This window comes from Tasmannia lanceolata, unplaced genomic scaffold, assembly GCF_043159265.1.
Source record: "Tasmannia lanceolata isolate RefF3 unplaced genomic scaffold, GAP_Taslan_0.1 ptg000018l, whole genome shotgun sequence".
Lineage (NCBI taxonomy): Eukaryota > Viridiplantae > Streptophyta > Magnoliopsida > Canellales > Winteraceae > Tasmannia > Tasmannia lanceolata.
In genome coordinates this window covers 7,812,196-7,839,456 of record NW_027518695.1, presented here as the reverse complement: position 1 = coordinate 7,839,456, position 27,261 = coordinate 7,812,196, and the positions used below count along the sequence as shown (strand labels likewise).

The following is a 27,261-nucleotide window of genomic DNA, read 5'->3' as shown; positions in this document are numbered from 1 at the left end:
CGGTGTTCCTATTGTGTTGAACACTCACAATGGTGTTCCTATTGGGTTGAACGGCCGGTGTTCCTATTGTGTTGAACACTGACAATAATATCCTTTGACAGCTGGTTAAATAATAAAAGACAAGGTGAGTTCTCATCATTATCAAAACATGGTATTGCAAATATCAGCAGTCTAAAATTATTAATTACTAATCATAATTTGTAACAAGATAAATGTGGTACCCATTTAATAAACTAAAACAATCTTAAGATTGAGTAACTACAAGTCTATGGGGTATTCAGATAACAATGCATCCATCAATCTGAGCTACAATTATAAGCTTTTCTTCACTTCAATACCACACTAAACACTTCTCTAGTTCGGCTCAGACTTCAATATGCTGCGGGGAAGAGAAACCAATAGGCATCCAATGAATATAATTCAGAAGAGTTTGTTTAGAATTTTAGGTATAGGGAGAGAGGGGAGGGGGAACGTTTTAACCAAAAATGTTAATTAAAGAAGAGTTAATTTAAAACAGGATATAATTAATACGTCTGATGGTAAATATTTCACACTTTGCATGTTGGGACACACCCACATTAAGTCGATACTTTTAGACGTGTCTTAAGGTGAGTTAGGTTGAACTTTACTTGGGCATAGTTTGGATTCGAACTGTTTATCCAATTGAATTTCTTCTCAAAAAGCTAAAAATCAGCCATACAGCTGCAAACTCACACTTGGGCCCTGATCGTTTTGAATTTTGAGTGAAAAACTGATTATTAGACTCGAAATTGCTTACTCATATAGAGTCTTGCAAATGATTTCAATCCAATCAACCAAAATGGGCAAAAGACTAGTTTGGAGTGGCAGGGGCGGGGCGCCAACCATATAAGACTTTTAGCATCCCATGCCTGTTCACAGTGCAGAAGAAGATAATCAATGGAATTGTTCTTCCTTTGATATAACAGACATAAGAGAACCCAACATGCATAGAGGAGGCAAGTTTATCTCTTGTTGGCGATCTTCCACTCATTGTTATGCCAAATGAAGAAGCTGATTTTTGTGGGGCATTAAGCTTCTAATCTCTTGCCAACAGAATTAAGACCTACAGGGCTGAAACAGTGTGATGCATATTTTTTAATGATTTCACTGAGAAGATCCCATTACTATTAGGAACCCAAATCAGTTTTTCCTCTACATTTGGTAGATAGAATAGATTGTCCTCAATAATAGGCTGATTCATCAAAGATTGAAAATCTTTAACATCCCAAGAAGGTTGTCCAGATGGACAGAACAACCAGAATTCTATAGTTTGTCCATTGCCCATTCTCCACAATAGTCCTGGATACGTTAATTTTCTACTTCTAAGAAACACCCTTCCATTAAAAGGAATCTCATTTTCTTTGATACACCTCAAGAAGAGAGCCATTAGAGAGTTACTCTTTTTTAAGTATACCAATGAACCATCCTCCTTTGTTAGAATTCACCAAGCATGCGTGGCCAAAGAAGCAAGATTAATGGCTTTCATCATGCTTGGCCACAGAAATTTTCGTCTGAATGTCAAATATACTGAAGTACTCTCCTCAGACTCTCAGAGTACGTTTTAGGTGATACTTGGAAATTTGGGTTGAGAAGTTATTTTAGCTTAATTTCAACCCAACCCGACCCAAATTGCACCATTGATGGGTGTGAATTAAAGAAAATACGTGAGGCCTCTTTGGATCACAAGCCCAACAAATGAATGGCTTGGATCATCAAGTGGAGGATTCAAACCGTTAATTTGTTGGGCGTAAATATGATGTACCCATAAATCATCTCCATAGGATGATCTAACCCTCCGATCTAGAGGTTAGGAATATCCTCTATGGAGATGACTTGTGGCCTGGGTACAGCCTATTCTATGATGAGCCCCAAAAAATGAACCGTTTGGATCATCCAATGGAGCAGGCCCTACAGTACTTTCTGAAAACCACTGGAACTGACAGAGCACACAGCTTATAAAATGACATTGAGATTTCAGTGGCACCCAAAGAGGCCCTTCAGTTAAATTTGTATCCAAACAACATGAAATGAAAGTGCATTGAACAAAAAATGAAACGAGTAACACAACATCAGCAAAAGGCAAGATAACAAAAAGTAGCGGCAGGAAAACACTGGTCTGATCAGGCTTCAGCTCAAAGATTTCAACAATCCCATTACTTTACACTTCCTAAGATGCTCTCAACAGCCGATCAAAACTGGTTTATAAAGCGTGGGCTGCAAGGAGGTGAAGATACAAAAAATATATCCTCAACAGAAATGATATTTACACTTATAATAAAAGCATTTCCAAGTACCTGTCTATTAATAAATAAGACAAAAAAGGGGTCCAAGAGGTATGAAACTTTCCTAAAATTAATACAAACCAGAAATTAGAATTTAGAAATAAAAATCACATGCCAAAGCAAAAATGACTGCGACTCTCGAAAGTTCAAAAAACAAAAAAAAAAAAAAAAACCTAGATATATAAATTCCAAACCGAAAGTAGAATTTAAAAGCATACATCAGATTGAAAAGACACTTACAAAAATCTGTAAGTTACAATTCACTGTACATGCAGACATCTTGAAATCACATGGGCGGCCTGAGCTTCCCCATCTTACAACTTAATTCTTCTATGCTTTCACTCCACAGGGCACCTTCATGTACGTATCCGAAGAAGCCGAGCTCCTTCTGCAGTAATAACAATTGAAACATTTGATCAGGCACAGGCCGTCTTGTCGGCAGTCTGAAAGGCTCCAGAAAATAGCAGACTAATAAAACGGCAGTACCGGCGACAGAATAGAGCAAGCGATAAAATACGGCATATACATACAAATCTAATAGCATTCTTCTTTACAGGTAAAAGGTTGGTTACCTATCATTTTGAAGGCAGTTAAGTCAGTGTATGGAAAAATATATTGGCATTATTTTACAGGGAAAACCACTAATTTTCCATTAGGAAAAGATATTTAACGATTTAATTCGTTATTCATCTCATTACTTATTCTTTTTTTTTTCCAGCCATAATGCACACCAATGGTTTATAAAAAAAGGTAGAAATGAGGGGCCTGTTAGTGTGATTCTTATATTAGGCAAAACAGTGTTATTTTCCGCTAGGAAACCTATATTTTGGATGCCCTTACTATTATATAAAGAGAACAAATTCCTGACCTGGGTGGATGACGACAGTAATGGGCAAGAACACCCAACTGTTCTCAGCCTCATCGTCTAGGTCGATCTGAATCGTCATATCTGCCCCTCTTAGCATCAATCCCTGTATCTCTTTCCCTTCCACTACCACGCTCTCCATCATTTTGCCACCTTCTGCTTCCATGCCCCTCATCGTTGTTCCTTTTGCTGCCACGCACTTCATCATCATCCATTCTGCTTCTGTAACCTTCATAGTCGCCCATTCTACTTCCAAGCTCTTGATCACCCCGCCTTCTGCTTCCATGCTCTTCCTCATTGCGCATTCTCCTTCCATGCTCTTCATCACTACGCCTTATGCTTCCAAGCTCTTCATCGCCAAGCTTTTTCCTTTTGCGTTCTTCAGCATCATGACTTCTGATGTTGTGTTCTGCATCGTCATCATACCATGTTCGCTTTTCTCCTGTTTTATTCGAACGTGGGTGGTCCTCTTTCTTCCTATCATCAATGTTTCTGCGGTCCCTCTTATATGAGTCATGGTCACCTCTGTTCTCTCTATGCCTCCTCTCTGCCTCTCCCGAATCCCTGTTTCTTGACTTTGGCACCGGTTCATCACTAAGATCTCCATCTTCGAGCTTCCTCTTTCCCCTCATTTCTGAATTTCCATATCTCGAGTTATTCAAACTCGGACGCTCTTCTCTCTTTTGATCATCACTTTTTCGGTGATCCATGTTATCGAAGCCGAATTCAGCACTTTTTTCTCTCAGCCTCATTTTTATATCCAGCTTATCCCTGTTTCTGGACTTCAATTCTGGTTGCTCACTATGGTCCCCGCCATCAATCCTCCTGTTTCCTCTTGTTTCTTGATTTCCATTGCCCGTGTCCCTAACGTCTCTCTTTGATTCGAGCCAATTTGTTTTTTCAAAATGCCTCCTTGTATCCAAAACCTCTCTCTCCCAACTACCATCATTGTGATGATCATGAAAACATTCTTTACTTCTACTGTCTCTTCCATGCACCTCAGAACTTAATCTCTGCTCCTTTTCAGCAGATCCATGAAGATTCCTGGCATCTTTGAAAATAATTTCATCTTTATATCCTCTCTTATTCTTATCTTCTATGGCCTCTTTCCTACCATGCTTCTCATGGCTATAATCACTGCTGGTGCTTGAATCAAGGTTGCTGCTACTGTCAGAATCATCTGTGTTGCTCTCACTATCAACAGTTGGAGAATCTAAAACCTTTTTAGTTTTACCACGTTTCTCCATCTGTTTTTTGGTATTCTTTGTGCCACTATCAGAACCAGAATCATCATCAGTATCATGCCTCCGTCCTTTTGCTATTTTCTCTTTATTATTTTTCCTCCCTCTATTAGAATCAGAATCATCGCACGCATCGTGTTTTCTTCTGCTTTTTCCATGATTCTGGACAATATTTTTAACATTTTTCCTTCCGCTGTCCGTACCAGAGTCGTCGTCATCTGTGTCATGCCTTCTTCTTTTAACCCTACTTATCTCCATCTTCTGTTTAGTATTTCTCCTTGCTCTGTCAGAATCGGATTCATCATCTGTAGTGTGCTTTCTGCTACTTTTTCTGTTTTTCTTGTTTTCATTTTCAACAATTTTCTGGCTATCATCACTATCAGAGTCGCCGTCCATAGCGTGTCTTTTGCCATGTCTCCTATGCTTCTCCATTTGCTTTCCTCTCTTTCCCCTCCCACTATCAGCATCAGGTCCATCCTCGGAATCATGTCTTCTGCTTTTGTTCCTCCGTGTCCCTGTTGGATCCTTTTTGTTGCGCATGTCTTCCAAATCTGAAATATTCTCTGAATCATGCCTATGGCTATGTTTTACATGCTTTGCCATTTCTTTCTTCACACGCTCCCCCCTTCCAATATCACTATCAGAATCAGAGTGATCGCTGTCATGTTTTCTACTCTTTTTCTTGAGCTTCTCTAAAGATATTTTGCCGTTCTTGCTGCCACCAGTATCAAGATCCTCACCAGAATCATGTCCCCTTCTACTTTTTCCATGCTGCTTTGCCTTTCTGCCGTTTCTGGTATGTTTCTCACTGCTATCAGTATCAGAATCAGAATCATACCTTCTGCTATCTTTCTTTCCGAGGTGCTTTGACACACTAATTTCATCCCTTCTGTCTCCCTTCCTTTCATGCTTCTTTACATCCTTGTCAGTTTTCAGGTCATCTGCCATCTTTGTTTCCCTTCTCCTATTCTCTCCATCCCGATCATCATGAGGATACTCATCTTTCCCTCGTTGCTTGGGACTGTCTTTCGAAACAATTTTCTTGTCTTCCCTTACTTTTTCATCGTCACTTTCTTCAGTCTCAGAGTCAAGTTCCTTGTCCTGCTTTTCTTCAAGAAGTTCCCGTTCAGAGGCTTCATCTACTCTCGTAATCCCAAGAGCAGCTCTTAAAGTCTCCATTTGCTTCTCCTTTCTTGCAGCAATTTGGTGGGTCTGTGTATCCGAAACCCTGACAAAACCAGGTCAAGTAATTCCAGATGTTAACGCTCATACAAACAAAAATCAGATTGTAGTTAATGACCATGAGATGAGCTAAACAGCCCACAATTAACTAGAATCTTTAGCAGTATGCCTAACACCTTAAAGATATGCACAACAATTGCCACAAACCAATGACTTTTTACTACAAGACAGTTGACGGGAGTCATTTCCACATCACAGTTACACCCTACAGCAAAATTTGGCTATATGTTACCAGGACTGAGAAAAGGAAAACAACTGTAAAAAGAAACAAAAACAAAACAAACTGTGGCCGACTTTATAAACAAACCAAAAAATCAATAGTGAATATGAATTGGTACTGACATAAATGCTTGACAGCAATGCAAGTCTTCAGCGCTTGCCTAATCCCATATTTCTGCAAGCCAACACTCTAAAATTATAATCAACTTTATAAACATGATGGAATTGCTACAAAACCATTAGAACTTCTGTTTGCCCTCCAATGTGGCAGAAGTAAAAGCATGTCCAAGGTAGGGTACCAAAAGTGCTCCTACATGCAGGAACTCTAGATAACTCCACCCGCACATCCCACTTGCCTTGTAGATTGATACCTATATTAATGATAGCAATAGAAGTTCCCATATTTACCAGAATTTATATTTCCACAGCAAGACTTGCATCAGTTTTTTCTATTTATAAATAACTCTGACCTCATGGGTTTCGCATGGACCGTGGTCCACAGATGTATTAACACAGGAGAACGTCTGCAAAAACGTGGGTTTCATTTAGCTAATTGGTGTGACCTGTGCAGGAATGCCGAGGAATCCTTGGACCACTTGCTAGCTGTTTGCCCTTTCACTTTCCGGATTTGGATGGAGATTTCTAAATCCTTTGGGATGAATGCATTGGGTAATGCAGAGTAGCATATCAGAAATCATATTACATTGGAGTGGAGCTTTTACAGGATGCCTTGGCGGATCAATGTTGACTGCCACTCCCTATGCGGCATATATGGCTATAGCGAAATTGCCGTATATTTCAAAATAGTGAAGAACTTGGCAGCATATCCTTTTGGATGTTAAAATGTCAATTATTGCGTGGAATCGATTCAAGAAAGGAGGACTACCTTACTCGGTGGGGGAAGCACTACGCTATTGGAATACTATGATTGGCGAAAAAAGGTCTCGCCTTCAGATAGTGCCTAATTGGATACCTCCACCAGACGGCTGGGTCAAACTTAACTTTGATGGCTACTCCTTCGGAAACCCGGGGCGGGCTGGCATTGGCGGAGTAATCAGGAATAGCGAAGGTCACATTCTTATATCGTACTCCAGATCCCCCCGGATCCACGGGGGGGATGCGACACAAATGAGGCAGAGGCGTGATCACTTCTCTTTGGGCTACAATGGTATGAACGCAATAACCTTGGGCCTTTGATGATTGAGGGTGATTCGGCAAATACCATAGCTTGGGCCACTAATCGCTGCTGTGGTCCATGGAGACTTCACCATATACTGGATGCTATCCGCGATTTAATCCGTATTATACACCCCCTGATCAATCACAGAAGGCGTTTGGCGAATGTTATCGCAGATCAGCTTGCAAAGGAAGGCATCGATGATTCAATCCCGGGGGGGGGGGGGAATTGTTAAGTCCAGTATTTGTGACCCGGGATGATTATAAGGTGTTGGATGTAATCTTGGTTCTGGGGACAACTTGTCCCCTCTATGTACCTCTTTATTAATGGAATAAAATTTGTTATCTTTCAAAAATATATAAATAAATAAATAACTCTGACCTTAGCACCCACTTTATAAATATGATGGTATGACACAGGAGCATCATACCAAAATTGTCCCTACTTCCTCCATGCAGGAACTCCATAACTCCACCCACCCACCCACTTGCCTTGTAGACTAATACCTACAGGAATGCCAGGAATATAGTTCCGACATTTACCAGAAGTTATATTTACACAGCATAACTTACATCATTTTTCCAGATGATGTTTACATCATTTTTCCAAATTCATTGACGTAACTGACTAACTGCTCACTTTATAAATATGATGTATGACACCAGAAGCATATTGTTTACATATCTGATGATTTTTTTTTCATTATTACCAAAATTGTTCCTACTTCCTACATGCAGGAACTCCATAACTCCACCCACCCACCCACTTGCCTTGTAGACTAATACCTACATGAATGCCCGCAATATAGTTCCGACATTTAGCAGAAGTTATATTCACACAGCATAACTTACATCATTTTTCCAGATGATGTTTACATCGTTTTTCCAAATCATTAACCTTAGTGCTCACTTTATAAATATGATGTATGACACCAGAAGCATACTGTTTACATATCTGATGATTTTTTTGAAAGATAACTATAATTACCAAGAGGAAAAAGATGAACAGAAACACCAAGAGATGTTAATGTGATCTAGCATTAGGGTTATCTTGTTTTTATGGAAATGTCTGTTTATTTTACTAAGAGTTTACTTTACCCCTTTTAGCTATATTTGATTAGTCGTAGATGTGAGGGATGCCCATATATCAACCCCATGACTCACTATCTAATACCCTAAAGGCTAAAGCCCTTCTTTTGTCTTGTTGGCACTTCTCCATGGCCCACCACTTGAACCCCCTAAACCCACCTTATAATCCTATTGGCTACCCCCATGGCCCACCACTTAAACACTTAAAACAGTCATTATATCCTATTGGCTACCCCCCCTTTTTGTCCTCCTCTCCCTATGGCCAACCACTTAAACCCAAAGATCGACAAAGCCACCACCCCTCCCACTCTTTTTACCCCCTTTCTTCTCTCTTACCCCACGACTGTGAGCCCATCACAGCCGCCCCTTTTTCTCCATCTCCCCCTTCTTTCCCACTCTTTATCCACACCCAGCTCACGGATGTGAGCCCCATCACAACCTATGTCACAAATATCATTCTCAATAATTTCTCAGGAATTTCGAATCAATACAAGATAAAGTGACCGATAAATAGGATTCTGTTAGTTTGATACCTCTATAAGATCTTTACCATCACAATGACGGCCGAAGTGCTATAATGATAAGTCTATTATTTGTTAATTTAAATTTAACACGTAACTGCAGCAATTAAAAAGTCTTTCATGTTACGAAATATGAATAACAAAACAAAATATGAGATATCTTCAATACAGTTTGTTGATTGATTTATAAATGTTTTTCCACAAACAAGGAAGCAGAGAGGTCATGCCTTTATCAGTTTCAAAAGGAAATCAAGCAGCTAAGCTGTTCAAAAAATCTCCACAAATATGTAGATATCTAGATAGTGGAAAAAAACATTTTCTCATAATTCAATTTGAAAACTACATAATATAGTGATAGATTAATGTAAAAAAAAAATCATAACAGCAAACTCATTCCAGATCCAACTTTACATTGGGCCAAAAGATGCCAAACCCAACTAAAATGAACTGATATTTTACTCAAACATTCAACATACGCCACAAATTTGCATCTAATTATCAGAATAAAGGAAAGAAAACAGGCCATGATGAGGGAGTAACACCAAACTTATTCCATATCCACCCTTATATTCGACCATTATCGTTTAATTCAAGGGCACATATGCAATAGTACTACAGTTACATTAATCTCGTACTTGGGACACCTTTACATCTTCAAACTGAGAATCTCAGATAAATCTGATAGTCAGTTAGCTCAAAACACAGAAAAGAATAAGTATCAATTTCAAAGACAGTAAAAATGGAAAGGAAAGAATCAATACCTTTTCTCTGTCTTTATACCAATTCCAGCATTGCTTTCATCGGCCGCTGCTTCCAAGGCCTTCTTCGCCTCCTCAAGCTTCACCGCAACCTCGTCGTCCGTGTAGCCCTGGTCAATTAGGGTTTCTTCCAGCAGCACGAGCTTCAGCTGAATTTGCCGCTTTTTGTCGTGGTCGAGAATCTCCTTGTTCGCCTTTTTTACACCGCCAGTGCCTTGACCAGCCTCGAACTCCTTCGCTTCAGTCTTTAAATTCTTTGGCTTCACAAAGAATTTATTCGTCTGGACGTATCCGTTTGTCCCCGACCCCCGAGGGGTTTGTAACCCAATACCGTTGTACATCGTACACTGATGATAAGCTAAGAATAGAGGTGAAAAGCTCCCAGATCAACCAGCAGGGAAAAATTACCTAAGGAAGAAAAATAAGAAAAAGAGGATTGTAGATTTTAAAGGTGGATAATAATTCAACGAGAAAGGAAGCACAACAAAAAAATTACAGAGACAGTATTCGTACTAGAGATTCAAGAAGAAGAACATGTGAAATGAGAAAAGTCAAAGGGAAATCTGAGAAAACCTAGAACAAGAACCGGATCGAAAAGAAAGAAAAGCAAAACCCTAGAACAAGAACCGGATCGAAAAGAAAGAAAAGCGAACGGTGTAAAAATAATGCGATCGAACAAGAAAACTTACGAAAAGAAGAAGATCAATGTGTAACAGATTTTGATGCTGAACTAAAGAATCAACACAAAATAAATAGAGTACCTGTGAGGGGACGATCTCAGACAGACAGAGGAAACCCTAATTTGGTGAGATATGAAAAAGACAACCGGCTCTTCTCGCACGCACTGAGAGAGGATAAAAAAAGTATACAGAAAAACAGGAGGACCCTCTTTAATGGCACACGTGTGTGCAACTTGTATGGTTAATATGGTGGGCCATCTCTTTGGCTGACAAAAGCGGGTCCGGCCGGCTACAACTAGGTTCGACTTTCGAGGGAGAAATAACGGGTTATCTCAAACCTTGGCCTTAACAAGAAATATGAGATAGGTCCGAAATATCCGCTGATAAATGTTTTTCCTTTTCTTTTGAATTTTTTAGATTTAAATAAAAAAGGATAAGGGAAATTTACCCATAAATTGCATTTTATTTTTGACATTATGAATGGCCTCGTACAGTACAATAGACCTTTTTCTCCCTCGAGAGTATATTTATGAGAATAGAGTCATTTTTCTTCTTCATCTTCTCCAAACAAAGGTTCCTTTTGGTCGTCTGTTTATTACACCGGTGGCCTCAAGAGAACGCCACCGAGCTAGGATTCCTTCCTTTTGCATCAACTTTGCAGAGTCCGCTATGCGCAGGTGTGCAAAAGGTAAGTTTCTAAAATTTTCTCATCATAGGTAAAGATATGTGTTCAAACTGAACTTAAAAAAATAAGGAAGAAGGCCGGTCGTGTAATAATAGGGAAGAAATATAGTTGACTATTGGGAAAACTTGTTTGTGTAAAAAACAATCGATCTAATAAGTGAAATTTCTAGTCGAGTAGGTTAACTTTGAGGCTCAGTCGATGGAATTTCGAGCTGTTTCAAGAATTGCATGGTCAAGTCGGTGAAATGTTGAGTTGTGTCGGGAAAAGTTAAGGTCGTGCTATGAAATTTCCGAGTCGTATTGGCAGCGAGTTGACTAGACCCGACTTGACCCTACATTCCCCAGCATGCCCTGATATTTTACCATTATGGTTTGAATACTACCCAACTTATCCCAAAATTGCCCCAATTAGACCCCAAGCCTGAGGGCTTTTTAGGACTAAGGACGACTTACACGAGGCTTTTTGATCTGCCAATATCCAGTGAGTGGTTATTTTATTCAGACGAGTCATCTAGTGCTCTCACTGTCTAAACGTCGAATGAAATAGGTGGTTGGGTTCTCTTTCTACAACCCTATTGATATGATAGGCCCGCCCGGGTGTATTGTACGCGAATACGCTATGCTATATACGTCGTTAAGACACAACCCCTCGTAGCTTGGCCTAAGACTCGAATGCACAGTGGATGGCGCGATACTCCTTTGATTGTTGCTTAAGGTGCTACATCCAATAGTACATTGTATTTACCCCTTTAGTGGGTTTGTTTTAACATTTGCTTTTAACTTCGCTTCTTTCACCCTTTGTTTAACTTAGCAAGACGACTCCAAAAGTGTGGTCATCATGTCAGGATAGTAGGGTCAACACGACCCAACTTTTTCCTAACACGACTTGACAGTTTCAACATGACCAACATTTTTTCCAACACGACCTCACATTTTCTTGACACAACCTGACATTTCACCATTTTTACACCGAATTGACTACTTTGACTGGATTTTTTTACATTACATACATTTTCAAAATTGATTCAGTTCAATTCTCAAAAATATAAAAGTAAAAGAATTGTGTGATTTACCATTTAGGTGGCCGACGGTTGCTCGTTTTGCTATTTCAATGAAGTTTGCTTGCAAGAATGGCTCGGCAAAACGCAACGCATGATAGGTGGATCCTCGGGAAGGCGACGACCAAAGTGGAGCAAATGCAGCGGCTAGAGAGGAATCAACGTCATGGGAAGAAGGCGACAACCGAAGAAAACGCAGCAAGAGTTCGTAAAAAATGTGAGAATGGAGAAAAGAGAGCTAAAACCACTTCGAAAGGCATTTCCGTCTTTTCATTCGTTCGACCGCAGTTTTATGTGAAAATTGAGTCAGACTGGCATTCGATTGTAATTTCAGAAATAAGAAACAGTTTTGGGAATTTTTCCCAAAAGATAATTATGGTCCAATAAATCATATAATTAGAAAATAAATAGGAAAATTTAGTGGATTCATTGGAATATCAGCCATAAAAGTTGCTGTTATGCAATCTTATCATCATTGCTTGTTGCAGACGATAGGAAAACAATTGGCATGAACCGACTGCATGAAAGTTCTTTGATCCATCAATATTATTGGCCGTCACTAGCCTAGCCTATTGTGCCCCCTTGCGCCTCAACCACATCAGATGATTCTAGTTCTTTGATTGAGCACAACCGAAAGCACATCCTTGGGGGAGGGGGGATTAAGAAGTTTTTCTTGGGTTTTGGATGTCATGTCATCAAAATCCTTTGTTTGCTTGCCAATATAGCATTGAAATCATGCGCAAGACTAACACCGATGTCTCCTGGTGTCTCTTGCTTATCTGATGATGCGGTATGCCATCAAACTCTCAACAAAATCTAACCAAAAAACCACCAAAAAGGTAATTTTTGCTTGGATTTTCTTGAGAATGTTGTTCTTTTTCTAATTCTATGTGTCTTCTCTTATTATTTTGGTAATGACACTCCCTGCCACTACTCTATGAGGTTGAAAACCAAACAATACTTACCACTATTCTACGGGATAACTACCTGCGACCAAAGCGACCTTTGGACTTTGACATGTTAGGTTGGTAAGACGGTGGTGGAAATGAAAACCCTTTTCATGTTTTCACTATTTTCTTTGTTTGGTTGTGCAAGAAAAGGCCTTTTAAGATGGAAAGGCCTATCCATTTAAAACGAAAACACTCAATTTTGTCTTTTAAGTTTTCCATCTTAAAACCTCGAATGATGCTTTTCTTTATGCTTAGAAAGACATATTGGGCAATGTCCGCATTTTTAGGATCCATTAGCTTTTGATAACTAGTATATAGCTACTTATTATAGATTTGGCTCCATTAGTTTCTTCCTACACACTCCATGTAGCCCCAGAAGTAGATAACTGATTAATGAGAAAATATATAGTGCCCGCCCATGCATGCTTGTGTAAGCCATATGATGGGAGTACCACCCTTGATATTTGATCCAACAGCAGCACCGTAGAAACAGTGCAGTGCCTCTTACACAAGCATGCCTGCTCATACACCGTATAAAATCTCAATTAATATGCAAATGATGACCATTGTTTTTCAGAGTTTTGCAAAACAAGTCTTCTACTTTGCTTTATTTGCAATGCGTGCTGCTATGGAGACCGAGAGTATAACCTAACAAATCCCCACATGCCGCATGGCATGGGAAGGGTAGTTTTCCCTGTGAAACCTTTCTCTACCTTCCAATCTCTTTCTCCACAAATAATAGAAGATTGTGGCCTTCTTCAGCAACTCAACCAAGAGGGGCCTAGTAATATTTCAAGTAGTAATATTGCGACTATAAATATAGAGGGATCGTCCTCCTAGCTCTATTTCCCTTGGTATACATAAGCTCATAATATATCCGGATACACCATAGAAGAAATCCATAACCAAATTTCCTTTGATTTTTTTTCTTAAGCCAAAAGCCACACTCTAGAAGAAAAAGAATGCAAGAGAAGAAGAAACATATTTATGAAAATGAAAGAGGAAAAATTGCAGATCTTTGAAATTAAAATGGAGGTTCCTGAACATGCCAGCACAACTTAGTTTAGAACACAATGAGAAAGTAAATATAAAAGACAAAAAATTTGAAAATCTACAACAGAACTCCTTCCCAATTGAAAATCCCCAAATAAGGAATTATCAACCGTCTTCCTCCTGAAATTGGTTTTACTTCTCTCAGCCATGTTTATTACACTAATTAGGGTTGCAACTTGGGTCGGGTATTACCCGAACGACATCGACCCAACCCGAAAATAACATAGTTTGGGTTTAGAAATCTTGGGTCTTGGGTAGGGTCGGGTTTTAAATTGGAAAACCCGACTCAATCTTGGGTAGGGCTGAGTTTAAAGAAAAAAAACCCGAAACCCGACCCGACTCATATGGGTGCACTGTGACTTTCTTAAATATCTCTTGAATAACATAGAAAATTATTTTCCAACATATTGATACAATTGTTTTGATTGAGGTGATCATGTCTGATATGTGAAAATATAGAGTCCTTCTTAAAGTATACACTTGATGACATAAATTTAGAAAATTTTGGTGTGAAGATTTCTTTTTTCTTCTACAATCTTTAAAATTAGTCGCTATCTTACGCTAAAAAAATATAACCCGACCCAACCCAAGAAACTATCTTGGGTAGGGTCGGTTTAGGAATCTCTGGTTTTCCTGTAAAAAATTAAACCTGACCCGCCCAACCCGAGTTGCACCCCTAGGAATTATTAGTTGTCTTTTGGAAAGGAAGATGATAAATTCGCAACCCCTGTTGGATAATTCGCACCCTTTCAACTTGAATTGGAAATGGGTTTTTGCAAAATAAGTAGTTTTTGCAAAATAAGTCTTCTCCTTTGCTTTATTTGCAAAAACAGTCGTCTAGTTTGACAATTTACGAGACTTTCACATTTGGGTGAATTTTTCAAAACACCCAGCCTTGGGTCTTGGAGGAATTATTAATTGTTCGCACGCTCCGTAGGATAATTCGCCCCCCAGTCAACTTGAATTGGAAATTGCAAATTGCAAATTGCAAAATAAGTCTTCTCCTTTGCTTTATTTGCAAAAGCAGTCGTCTAGTTTGACAATTTACAAGTCTTTTACATTTGAGTGGATTTTTCAAATGCATGGGGCCTTCAATCTGCTCATAAAAATGTCCTTACATGTAAAAATACCAAAATGTCCTTACATGTGAAAAGATGAAAATTACCTTGTAAAAAGACCAAAATACCCATGCCACTCTGTGATATGTTTTGAATCATGGGTATGGAAATATTGAGAAATTATACATCAGTGGGTAGACATGCTCGTATTGGTGCTACGACGGAAGTACGACCCTTGATATTTGATCTAATAGAAGCTTCTTAAAAACTGTACAAATATCAAGGGCGGCACCTTCAAAACGAGCATCAATTTACGCTAGCAATTCCCTAATAATATATACTGAGCATATTTCTTTCCATTGTCTTTTGCTTTCTTTCCAAGAATTTTTTTTATTGGAAAACCTTTTCTTTATACCTCATGTTTTGTTTTGATGGGATGAGATGGGGCCTAACACTTTAGACTCAGGCATAGCATGTTTGGGGGACACTATTTTACACTTGCTCTGGTGAGCCAGTTATCTTACACCTCATGCTATGATTGGTGGGGCCCAACATTTGACAACCATGACTAGAATGGGTGGGGCCCACCATTCTACACCTCACGTTTTGATGTGGTGGGCTCACCATCTCCACCCAGACCCATGCATATCATTTTACATCTCATGTTATTGATTGGATGGGGCCAACTTTTATACCTCATGTTTTTTTTGTGATGGGGCCTACCATTTTACACCTCAAGTTTTGATGGGTGGGGGCCACCATCCTTACCGTAACCTATGCATAAGGTTGAGCCCACTATTTACCCCTAAATGTTATTGATGATGTGGGGTCCACCATCTCTATCCAAACCTATGCATTAGGGTGGGCCCCACCATTTTACACCTCAAGTTTTGATGGTGTGGGACCCATCATTTTACACCATGCATAGCAAGGGACCAGAATACTAGTTTCTATATATGCTTGTGAGTTTATCGGAAGATCTAGAGATACCACTTCCTCGTGAGTTTATCTTGAATCCAGATCTTTTGGCTCAACTTTATCCCTCTTCGTTGGATACTTTGTTTCAATCTGACAGTATCATAGATTGGGATAGATGCAAAGGAAATGAATGTATTTCCATACTCAAACTAATCATACCCTTCTTAAAGAGAAATTACCGAAACCTCCTAAAACTAAATTATTAAAATCCACCAGTCTTTCTAGCTCTGGAACTAGCAAAATGGGCAGTGCTTCCAAGTAAGATATGTTGGCATTTTTATTGGTCAATAAATAGCAAGCAAAACCATAGAATTCTCTAATCAAACACCATCTGAGTTAAGTAATTTGCAAGGACTGCATTGAGTGATGCATTATACAGTAAAGCATGCTCGAGCATGATTTCTAAATGCCTGGAAAACAATCTTGGAAGTGAAGATGGGGTCATCTAAAAGTTACTGCTTTTCAACTTCCTCTTTCTTCTGCAAATACCTGTGAAAGGAAGTCACGAGCAATTAAAAACTGTAATTCCAACGTGTAACGAAACTTGTAGAATCCTACAATGTAAGTTTTTTGTTGTTGTTCAACAGCTAAAACCGTAATTCAACAGATTTTACAGCTACCATTAACCATCCAAATTTCTATACTACAAAACTCACTGAATATTTAGAGCTCTCATTTCCATTAGTTGAATCAATGGGACCTACAATAGGAGACAGCGGGCCCCAGTTTATGTCCCGACGATAGAGTAAAGAAGAGAACCTCCTTCTGAGGAATAACTCTTTTCCCATAGCTAATAGAGCAAAGCTAAGAATTAGACAAAAATATCTTTCAATCCTTTATTTCTATGGTAAATAGACTAACTGAAGCTCTGTAACAAGCACACTCGAAGTTGCCTATTTCCCTAGCAGTAATGCTGTCAGGTATGTATAAATAAGGTCAAGGATCAAAGTTCATCCTTATCTATGAAAAAAATCTAACAAGCACATTAAAGGTAAAAAATCAGAAGCATGGATAGTCTGATCATTAGCCTTTTCTTCTCCATCCCGCTGCCTCCTTTGCAGTCTCATGGCTCTCCCATCGATGATTCCACATGACTCTCTCTCTCTCTCTCTCTCTCTCTCTCTCTCTCTCTCTCTCTCTGGGGTTTTCAGATCTAGTCTAACAACAGTAGGCACCGAAGTGGCAGCAAATCCGGTTCAAATCCACCTGCGAGGAGTGACAATCATTTTTCTAACAAACAAATCACATGATCTCATAATAAATGTGACTGATCTCGGCAGCTCCCTCCCTCTCTCCACGCGAGTGTAAATCCTAGCAGAGAGGTTTTCAGTCCAAAGAAATAGAAGGGAGCAAGGGTGAAACAAGGACGAAATCTTCAATTATGTTGGCCTCTAAACTCTCTCCCAAACGATCTCTCTATCTCTTGTCGCTGCAAACAACCACTACAAACGGCCAGGAAGGAGAAAACGAGGAAGTTGCTGTCCATACAAAGAGGAAACGAGAAAAAACAATGTAATTATGAATATGCTCATGCTTTTAATTTGTCCAAAACAAGTGGGACATCATGCTAATATTTAAATGAAGGTGGACACATTAGCATTCCCATTTACATACATATATCTCAGTTCATCGTCTCTTCTTCCATCACTTTTCCCCATATGGGTTGTGAGCCTGTGACATAGCATCTTCACGTCTTTTGGGAACACTGTCAGAAGAAAGAGCTGCAACAAAGGCTTTATAGGAATTGGCAAAAAATCATATGAAACAAATCGATTTATGAGATGAGTTGTGCAAGATCTCTTTCCTTAAGGACGTGTAAATCAAAATTCGTGGAATCAATAGAGACAGAAAGGGAGTAAGTCAGATTGTGGAGCATGGACTTGTGGGTGCATCTCTCCTTTCCTCCTACATTATAAGTTATGATTCTTATTCCCTTTGTACTTGGTGAGCCTCTTGACCTTCTTTTGTGTGGGATTTTGATATGACTCTCCTTCAACGACAAAATGGGCAATACTACATCCGTGGGAGATTTTTTCTTCACTAGAAAATTAGGGTTAATCTTCAAAGAAGCAAACACCCATGGATACATATCATTTACCAGTTATAGGATCGATGTACTTGTGTTCTTTTTGAGTTCGAGAGTAGCCCACGAAAATACATTAAGGGGCTGTTTGAATTCATGGAATTCAGAATCCAGGTTTTAGTTTGAAAGCGGTTTAAAATTCTGGATTTTACAATCCATTATCTTGGATTTTAAGTAAGAAATCCAGGTTTTAGAAATCTCTCCCCCATCCTGAGATTTCTAAAACCTGGAAATACTGGACGATCTCCTACTCTCGCTTGACGGAAAGAAGCGAGAGAAATTAAAAGCGAAGGAAGGTCTCCTTCTATCGTATCTCTAGACAGGTCCGATGAGATAAATGCAACAGAAAATACGAAGATGGATAATAAATGGAAAACGAACAGAATCAAAACGAGTAATGGGAGACAATCAAACCGAGAAAAGGGAGACTTAAGGTTTAGAACAGAAAAGGCAGTCGATAATCAAATGACAAGTTGTTACAATGGCATCACACCAAAAACATTTAGGTTAGAAGGACACGAGCCCCAATGGATATACCTTGCCCAGCACTATCAAGGTTACCCCCCACCAATCTTTTCCCGACATTGTTATCATTTCCACAACCTCTACCACTACATCTTCCTCTTGATCCCTAGAATCAAAGAGAAGAGCGGATCTATCATGAGCACGATGCACGAGATGAAGTATACAAACCTATTCTTCTGGGTTCATCTCTATGAAGTAAGACATATATGTAGTTCAAATATAGAAGAGTTTGATTTCCAAGGATGTGAGCTTGAATGGGTTCAAATCCCGCATTCAAGCCAGCAAGTAACTCAAAGATTATCCTATTTCCTTGATGTTGCTTGAGTTGTCCATCATCTTAAGTACAATGGAGATGAACGTCTTCAAAAAACATAAACTCTTCCCATAAGCCATGGAGATCTATATACTATTCATAACCTGAATATAACTCTTGAGCAATATCCCTGATTTATTTGGCTATAGAAAGAAAATACATCAGGCAAGCTGATGCTCCATGGAGTTCAATACATACTTACAGGTAAGATGAGGCTCCATGGAGTTCAATAACCATGACATTAATAATGGGTTATTGGACTCCCAATCATTGTATCTGGAATCTTCTGATTTGGGGGTTTAATCAACCCATTAACATAATCTGACTTCTTAGCACCAATAACTAGAAATATTGAGACCACTGTAAAGTGTAAACAATTCACTCCGTTCAGCCAAATTGTAGTGTTAGGGACTTCCCAGTCCCCAGATAATCGGAACTTTGAAATCCTCACATCCAAAAAACACAGTGCTCATATTTGATGACTATTCTTCGGCCATCTAAGGTTAAAAACTAGTTGTGTTCCCCCCCCCCCCCCCCCCCCCCCCCCACAACCACCACCACACGCGCATGCGCGCACACACACAAACAAATAACACTTTGCAGTCCACAAGTTGTAGAAGTAAGTCAACACTTCACAAAGCATAATGATTTTATAATCCAACAACCAGTCACCAACTTCAAGGATTGCAGTAATATCAAAGTGGGACAATCGTCACATCTTCCTTAAACCACAACTAACTTCATGAAACCACCTCTCTGTCTCCCAAGCCATAATACAATCCTATTACAAAGAATCACATTTATTGATCCATGTCCGAGAGACCTAGATTTGAAGATCTACACAAAACTGAATTTTTATGGAATAAAATTGGATCTTTTACAGACAAACCTTCAAATCTTCTCCAAAAATTCAAACAAAAACACATTCTCATAAAGTGGGGAGAAATTACATGAGCTAGGGTTTGGAGTGGATTAGAAGGTGTCTGGTTGTCAAACACTTGATGACATCAGCTATAAGGTCGTATGGACACAAGAAGAACCCCCCGTTCAAACCAGATCTGAGGGGAAAAAAACCGCAAATAAAAACAATCAGAAGCTCTAGTAGTGATCTGATCTTCTAGGGTTCAGATATGCTCTGAGATCATGTTATGATTGTGGAAAGAGGAACGAGAAAATGAAGAAGAATAAGGGAAGAATACAGAGCAAAATCCCGAGCCTTACTGACGTAGGAGTGCTCTTCTATTATTCACTAACTTCCTCATACAGGAAATTTCACTAATGCCCTTAATGATTACAGCATAATAATATGCAGACATTCTCTCTAACAGGACTCATCCCCATTAGATGGGGCCACCATGAATGGTCCACGATGTAAAAACTCACCAATTGATTCGACAACTTGGACCTTACTGACAGACAAGAGTTTTGTACTGCAGGGCCATGCATCGTGGGGTCCACCTACTATCATGGATCCCACATGCCAATACTGCACCAGGTGTTGCAGATAGGGAGCCAAGTCCAATTGGACATAGGACCTTGGAATTCATGTATAATGAATATATCATACATTATTCCTTCCAATTTTCAACTTTTTTAAAAAAAAATCCACATACTATAACATCACAGGGAGGCACCCAAGTTATACCGGAACCGCGAATCAACTCACTCTCTTTTTATAGAGCAGAATCAACACCTGATACAGTGTTTTCAATCCTTGCTTTCAATAGATAATATAATAGACAGGACTTCTCCCTTCACAACATACACAGCCCACAAAGGGACCCATAGACAGCTCTTTATTCATACAAAAAAAGATAACGGCATTTACCTTGGAAAAAGGCAGTCTTTGCTCCCAAAAACTAAGCATGGAGGCAGAAAAAACCATTGAAGATCTCAGGGAAACGATGAATTATAGAATGCAGTAATGAATGAAACAGTTAATACAGTAGAAACAGGTAAAGATCCACTAAAAATAAATATTATAAGGGAAGGCATAAAACAAAATATTAGATGAGTTAAACTTGCTATCATTTACTGAGGAAAACAAAAATATAGGTTTAATTGATCAAATCCTTACCCCTGTGCCTTCGCCCAACGCGAAAACTGATAGAGGTGAACCGTTTCGTTAGAGACATGACAAGCTAGAAGCAAATAGTTGCGTGGTTGTACCATCCAAGCGAACCTCATGAAAAGTGCCGAATAAACACACATTGCTACAACAACAAAATTGAAGGTGAAATTTGGATCTAACTCTAACCCGCATAATAAGGATAGGATCTAACTCTAACCCGCGTAATAAGGATAGAGGGCATTTAAATTTTCTAATTCAGATATTTTTAACCTGCACTCATGTTGCCAGATAGCAATTCTGGGGGCTTTTGTGTATCCACCAATCCCTGCACGAACAGCTTAAAATCTTACAAGTGAACCAAATATTCTTAAGTAACATGCTGTACGCTCGAAACACAAATAATATGAGAAGCTGACAAGTGACAAAGAAGAGAAGCAAACCATACAGCAATAACGAAGCCCCAATTGGCAACAGGACCCCAAAAATGGGTTGTTTTGGGACCAACAGGACTGTTCCAGAAAGTTCGGAAGAGTGCCATTTACAGCTGCTTGTCTAGGTGCCTGAGGGAATAAGATGGTTGTCGTCACATAAGTATTCAATTTAATATTAAAGATGGATGATGTCAGAAACTTTGCGGGAAAAAATATCAAAGTAAGAAGATAATGTGGATTGAACTCATTGAAACTAGAGACAGGAAAGTGGAAACTAACTAGTTCACCTGAGGCTTGTTAGCTTTTACAATAAGTGCCTGTAAAAAGATTAAACAACTGTGCAATACATAGAACATACAAAGCAAAGTAACAAAATGTCCAATTCCAAATGGAAGACTGCTTCAGACTTCAAAGTTCAAACAATGAACAAGCAAATAATGCCAACTAGTACCCTGGTGGGTTTTTTAATTTTTATTTTTGAAGTGGCCAACTAGTACCCTGTTCTGACACTAAATAGTTGAACCACAGGAAAATTTAAAAAAAATACAGAATCAGAATATTGCGTTATCAATATATTTACTTATACAGGGAAAATATGTACAAGGTTCCATGAGGCATCAGTTTCCCAAATGGACCCCTTTTTTATACAATGAAGACACATTATTGCTCACCAACTTGGCGAGTAAATCTAGAAAAATCTCTCTATTGAAAGCATAATAAACAAACCAAAAGTAACACAATGACTCAGCAATTAATGCAAGATACAATCAATGACAACAGATAAGAAAGTTCAGTATCCTAAAACGAAGATCAATTTGTACATTAACAACAAAAAAAAGAACACCTTGGGAAAGAACTAACTTTGGGAGCCCTTTCTAAGCTAACCACAGGACAATTCACGTGTCGGAAAAAATAAACAAAAGATAAATAATTATACACAAACTTAAACAAAAGGATGGTACACTTACCTAGCACTGGGCCGCCCTTTTTTTTAAGACTTGAACACAAGGATGGTACACTTACCTAGCACAAAAAGGTTTTAGGAGCAATGGCTGCTGCACATTGATTGCACTTGAGAAGTGCTTGAAAGAGATATCTAAACAAAAACCAGGCTCCTTCACACACACACACACACAAAGCATAAAATGTGTAAACAGGTACGAAGAATGCCATGTGTATCACACTCTAATTACAATTAGTTTCAATTACAAACTACTGCATTTTTACCAAACATGTGGTGTATTAATGTGTGCAAAGCTGAGCAGCAACAGTTGCTAAAATGTTGGTTGTTTATTATGCAGAATTGAAGATATAGCAACAAGCCCAGCTAAGGATGCACGGAAACTGATGTATTCTTTTTTTTATTTCTCGACTGAGAAATAAACGAAACAATTAAAACAAGACCATAAAACATATCTGAAGTTACTGAGATTTTTTTAATGGCTATAAACTTGATAATTCGCATTAAGTGTAGAATAAGAGTCGCTAATGAAACAACATCGGGAAACTTAAAATGGATCTGAAAAGCACCAGAGAACCAAATTCTCTCTTGTGATCAAATCACCCCATTCCAACCTTGTATCTCCCTTTCTCTGGAGTCTTCATCATCTCCACTTTCTTTATGCCAATTTTTGCATCATTTCACCAACCTATGTCCCAATTTCATTTAGTGTCCTTCCATTCTCCATATTTTTTTATTTCTTTCTTAGAGCTTCATCATGATCCCTCTTCAATTCATGTCCCCATAACTCATCCTCCTCGTTTCCCATATTTTCTCTACTCGTCACCATTAAAATTTCCATAAAAAATTCCTCCTGTGGAAGGGTCAAATCCCTCCTATCTTTGTGTTTAAAGCTATGATTTGGGCGACACTTCGAATTTATTGCCTACTCATGTGTCCTGCCGTGCCCAACATGACACGAGTGTCCACACGTGTCGACACTCCTTTGGACACTTTTACTTTATTGCTGGAAGTGTTAGACTTAATGTGGGAGTGTGGGCATGTTTTTGTACCGTGTCTAGTGTGACATTCTATTTTTTATTGAATATCGTGTTTACCTATTTAGACAACTCGTATCCATGTCAGAACTGGACACACGAATTCATATCCACAAATCATGATTACGTATACTTTCTATTTTAGCCGTGTCCATGTTTCTAAAGTTTGGGGATTTGCCGTGTCCGTGTCAACACACGACACTCATGTCCGTGTCCACAAATCATAGGTTTAAAGACTCCTTGATCGCCTGGAAGGCCTAGATTTTTCTCCCGGTAAACTAAAAAAGGTAGATTCAATAGAAGGGAAGACCAAATTCCCAAAGTTAGTGAATCTATTGGTGGTATTCCCATTTGTTTGGAGTGCAACTCGGCGTATGAGTCATGATATGCCACAGATTAGATTCTAATAGCGAGGACTAACTCCCCCCTCTCACCTGAAGTGCTTCCTCAAGTGTTGTATATCACGTCTGGCGGGAAATTGTGGAAGGCAATACAGTCCTTTCACTTTGAATAATCCAATTCTCAGATCATGCAACTCCGGGTTATCTTGAAAAATTGAAAGAAAGGAAAATCAACAATTCAAAAATCCTTGGCAAATGAAGAATATTTTGATTAGTGCGTGGCTATGTAACATCTGATTAATGACACAAAGTCCGCTACTCTTCAAGGACTCGAGGATGCTACAAGATTTTAACCTATTTCTTGATGACTAAGACTTTCTTTCTGACATTTGTTGAGATCCAAGTTTTATTGTTTCAGCATGACAGCATGATGACTGAGACTAAACCATCAAAGAATTCATCTAAGCCCCCCACATCCATCCACGCCTCTTCGGAAAGCTTTGAATTTTTTTTATTCATCTCACAATAATTCTTCTAAAAGGGGATGTGGTCATGGCAATGGGAGAGGACGAGGTTATCCTTCTCATCATCATCTATAGCAACACCTCGTGGCAATAATCACAATCCTCATTCGAGACATGGCACACAATCGTGAGATCAGGATGGTCTTCTCTCAACATCTCAGCTATCTCGTGGGCTTGCTCCACTACAACGTTATCCTCACGGTCCTAGAACTGTGCCTCCTTCCACCTTGCCCCATCTCTACGCTCTTCTTAAGGTTGTCAGATTTGTGAAAAACACAACTATACAACTGTCGATTACTACTACTGCTAGGAGTCACATTCTCTCGATGCTCTCCTTCTATCTTGACAAATCATCTTTTAATGGCTCTATCTTGACTAATCATATGGGAGGCATAACACTCACCTTACCTTCCAAAGCTCCATGGGTTGTGGATAAGGGTGCCACTCACTATATTATAGATGATACATGTAGCATGAGTTCCCCATTCCATATTCCAGTTATTCTCGCACTATCACCAGTGTTGGATCCTCCCTTCCCATCACCCACATGGCCACATCAGTAGAGTGTTTTTCTCATCATTTCTTGGCTTGTTTCATATTCCCGATGTCCATGTCATACCTAGAATTCAACATAAATTGTTGTTTGCTTCTCAGTTACATTGCTATTTTTTCTTTACACCTGAGTATGTGCTTGGGAAGGATCTGGTGGTGGGGAAGGGATGTCACTCGCTAGAGACAGAGTATATGCAACCTCTACTTTCAAACAGACTCCACAACTTCGCCGCAGTCACATACTAGTTCAGGAATTGAGCTCTAAACTGCCACCACATCATCACTGTCGTCGTCCATGTGACATCATCGACTCACTCGAACGAACCCTAGTGTTCTTTGCCATATAGTTTTAGTTTCATCTCGCAATAAAAATACTTATTCTTCTCTGTGTCACAGCTGTAAACTTGGTAAACATAGTAAACTACCATTTCCCATTCATAATAATATTGTCTTATTTTACGTTCCAGTTAATTCATAAGAAAATCCAATTTCAACTAGTTGCAACTTCCAAGGCCCTGTTTGTTTCAGATTGTGACAATCTGAAATGAAGAGGGCCCAAGGGCATGAAGAAATGCATCTTTAAAATGGATATGTTTCTTCATAATGTAAAGAACCTTTGAAAAACAATCTATGAGTAACCTATTGGTCAAATGAATCTAGAGGATCCAACAGCCTCTATGCCCTGAATGTGGATCTGGCCTGATTGCCTAATTGTATCCAGTATTTGAATGTGGGATGATCTACAGTGCAGAAAACTGTTATAAAGTGTGGCTGAATTCAGGCCGAAACAGATAAGACACATATCATACACAATATACATATGATTACAACTTTGATTGTACCAATTATTTCCAAACAGATACGTATATGCTTAAGAAAATAAGAGGACATTGAAACCATAATTCTCCAATCCCTAATAGAATATTGTTAGCTGAACGATACAATCGAAACAAGAAGAGTCAATGAACTTTTTACATCTCTAAACATCAATCATCCTTTTTTAATCAATATTTAATAAAACAGTAATAATGAAGGAGAGAGGAAGACAGGGACTGATTGTACCTGTGAGAACCGAGAGATCTAGACTTCTAAATCAGAGACAGAGAGAGAGAGAGAGAGAGAGAAGGGGGGAATTTTATTAGGGTTGCGAGGACTGATTGGAGAAGCCTTAGATTTTAGCCCACGCACGAGAACACCCCTTGTTTGATCGGACTTTTAAGGGAGATAAGACAAAGAAATGATATTTCCACCCCCTTTTGCCATCATTTGACATTTCCATTTTCCACCCACGCCTTCATAAACGCCTCTTTTAGCCACGAGATTTGCTATGAAAACAAGATCCCGTTTTGTGAAAAAGAACGGGCGTCGACCAATAGAGACACGCCGACTAAAAGACAAAGTAAGGGGCTCAAATCCCCGTATAAGCAATAAATACACCTTGGAAAAGGTCAGAGCAATCGAGATGTCAGTCCTTTTTTACTTTCCAAACGGAATCCCGTTTTCAAAGTGTTTTTCAGAGCAGAAAATACAGGCTGATAAGAAAGTACTGTGGGGTCCAACTATCTGGGTAATCTAAACCATTCATTTGTGAGGTAGGCATTGCCCCCAAAAATCCTCTTCATAGGATGATGTTAACCCTTCAATTTTGTTGAGTATTTTATACCGTCATTTGTTGAAAATTTTTGAGCCGCCGCCCATTTTAACAAATGAAAGGTTTAGATTACCCAGATAGGAGTTGGACCCACCATTTCCCTTATATTTCCCTTTTTAATGCCACAACTTTCATAATTGACCAAGTCTTCATAGACTTTTAACTCTTGAACAGGAACTAATCCAATTGACTTGGGTTCCATTTTTAATTTTTTAATTTATTTTTTTTGGGTACTCAACCTAAGGCCTATGCAACATGTTTGGCAGCCATGAAATTTTTTTTCCATGGAATATTAGTTTATCAAATGGTAGGAGAACAATGAGGGTTGGAGAGAGAGAGAGAAAGAGACCTGAGGGGCATGAGTGAAGACTGAGGAGAAAGTGTGAATTGGCTGAAAAAAAAAAGGGAAAAGAAAAAATCTACTTAGGTTTGCCTTATTTTTCAGTTACTTCGCACCATCTCTTCACTTTTGCCTTCTCAAATCTCTCCCTAGTCCCTACGCCTCTCTCAACATCGGAAACTCTAGATGTTTGGGTGGCTAAAGCTGATTTCCGTTTCTGTGGCTAAAACCACTGACTTCTTAAAGTGAAGCGGAATGTGAAGGATAAGAAAATTTGAAGAATGCAAACTAAATGAGTAATTGCCTACTTATATATCTAAAAATTATTTATTTATATTTTAAGAGGAATGCTAAACTCAAAGGCACCCTCGCAAAGAAAGGGTGCCCCCAATGGCCGCCCATCACCAAACTCGGAATTTTCAGCCATTATTAATGCAATTTGGTGATGGGTAGCCAATGGAGGCATCCTTTCCCCTCATTTTTGAAAGGGCAACCCTGAGTTTAGCACTCCTCATATTTTAATGCAAGTAGCCTGCAAGAGATGGTCCGAGTGCCAT

The 27,261-nt window shown here is 39.1% G+C and overlaps 2 protein-coding genes across 4 annotated transcripts; both read right to left on the bottom strand.

Moving 5' to 3' along the window:
- Positions 1–2,344: 2,344 nt before the first annotated feature.
- LOC143849990 (uncharacterized) lies at positions 2,345–10,361 on the bottom strand. 2 transcript variants are annotated; one of them, XM_077359322.1, is made up of 4 exons: positions 10,176–10,361; positions 9,418–9,822; positions 3,172–5,637; positions 2,345–2,691 (listed from the first exon to the last, which is right to left on the bottom strand). In XM_077359322.1, exons 2-3 carry the CDS (start codon positions 9,753–9,755, stop codon positions 3,222–3,224), a joined length of 2,754 nt encoding a protein of 917 aa, XP_077215437.1. In that variant the 5' UTR covers positions 9,756–9,822; positions 10,176–10,361; the 3' UTR covers positions 2,345–2,691; positions 3,172–3,221. The 2 variants fall into 2 exon arrangements, with proteins under 2 accessions (XP_077215437.1, XP_077215440.1); XM_077359325.1 differs by having other exon boundaries at positions 10,104–10,177.
- A 5,766-nt stretch (positions 10,362–16,127) lies between these two features.
- LOC143849881 (mitochondrial pyruvate carrier 1) lies at positions 16,128–25,987 on the bottom strand. 2 transcript variants are annotated; one of them, XM_077359165.1, is made up of 5 exons: positions 25,776–25,982; positions 21,313–21,427; positions 21,138–21,192; positions 20,874–21,009; positions 16,128–16,364 (listed from the first exon to the last, which is right to left on the bottom strand). In XM_077359165.1, exons 2-5 carry the CDS (start codon positions 21,403–21,405, stop codon positions 16,328–16,330), a joined length of 321 nt encoding a protein of 106 aa, XP_077215280.1. In that variant the 5' UTR covers positions 21,406–21,427; positions 25,776–25,982; the 3' UTR covers positions 16,128–16,327. The 2 variants fall into 2 exon arrangements, with proteins under 2 accessions (XP_077215280.1, XP_077215281.1); XM_077359166.1 differs by lacking the exon at positions 16,128–16,364 and having other exon boundaries at positions 20,870–21,009; positions 25,776–25,987.
- Positions 25,988–27,261: the final 1,274 nt, after the last annotated feature.

Bases quoted from the DNA above. Each gene is read 5' to 3' on its own strand.
- LOC143849990 (XM_077359322.1), bottom strand. From the start codon at position 9,755: ATGTACAACGGTATTGGGTTACAAACCCCTCGGGGGTCGGGGACAAAC. The intron at 5,638-9,417 runs GTATTGATTCTT...TGGTTTTGTCAG, and splicing joins GGTATAAAGACAGAGAAAAG to GGTTTCGGATACACAGACCC.
- LOC143849881 (XM_077359165.1), bottom strand. From the start codon at position 21,405: ATGGCACTCTTCCGAACTTTCTGGAACAGTCCTGTTGGTCCCAAAACA. The intron at 21,193-21,312 runs GTATGGTTTGCT...CTGTTCGTGCAG, and splicing joins ATTGGGGCTTCGTTATTGCT to GGATTGGTGGATACACAAAA. The intron at 16,365-20,873 runs GTAAGGATTTGA...TTCCTTTCACAG, and splicing joins CGTTGGGCGAAGGCACAGGG to GTATTTGCAGAAGAAAGAGG.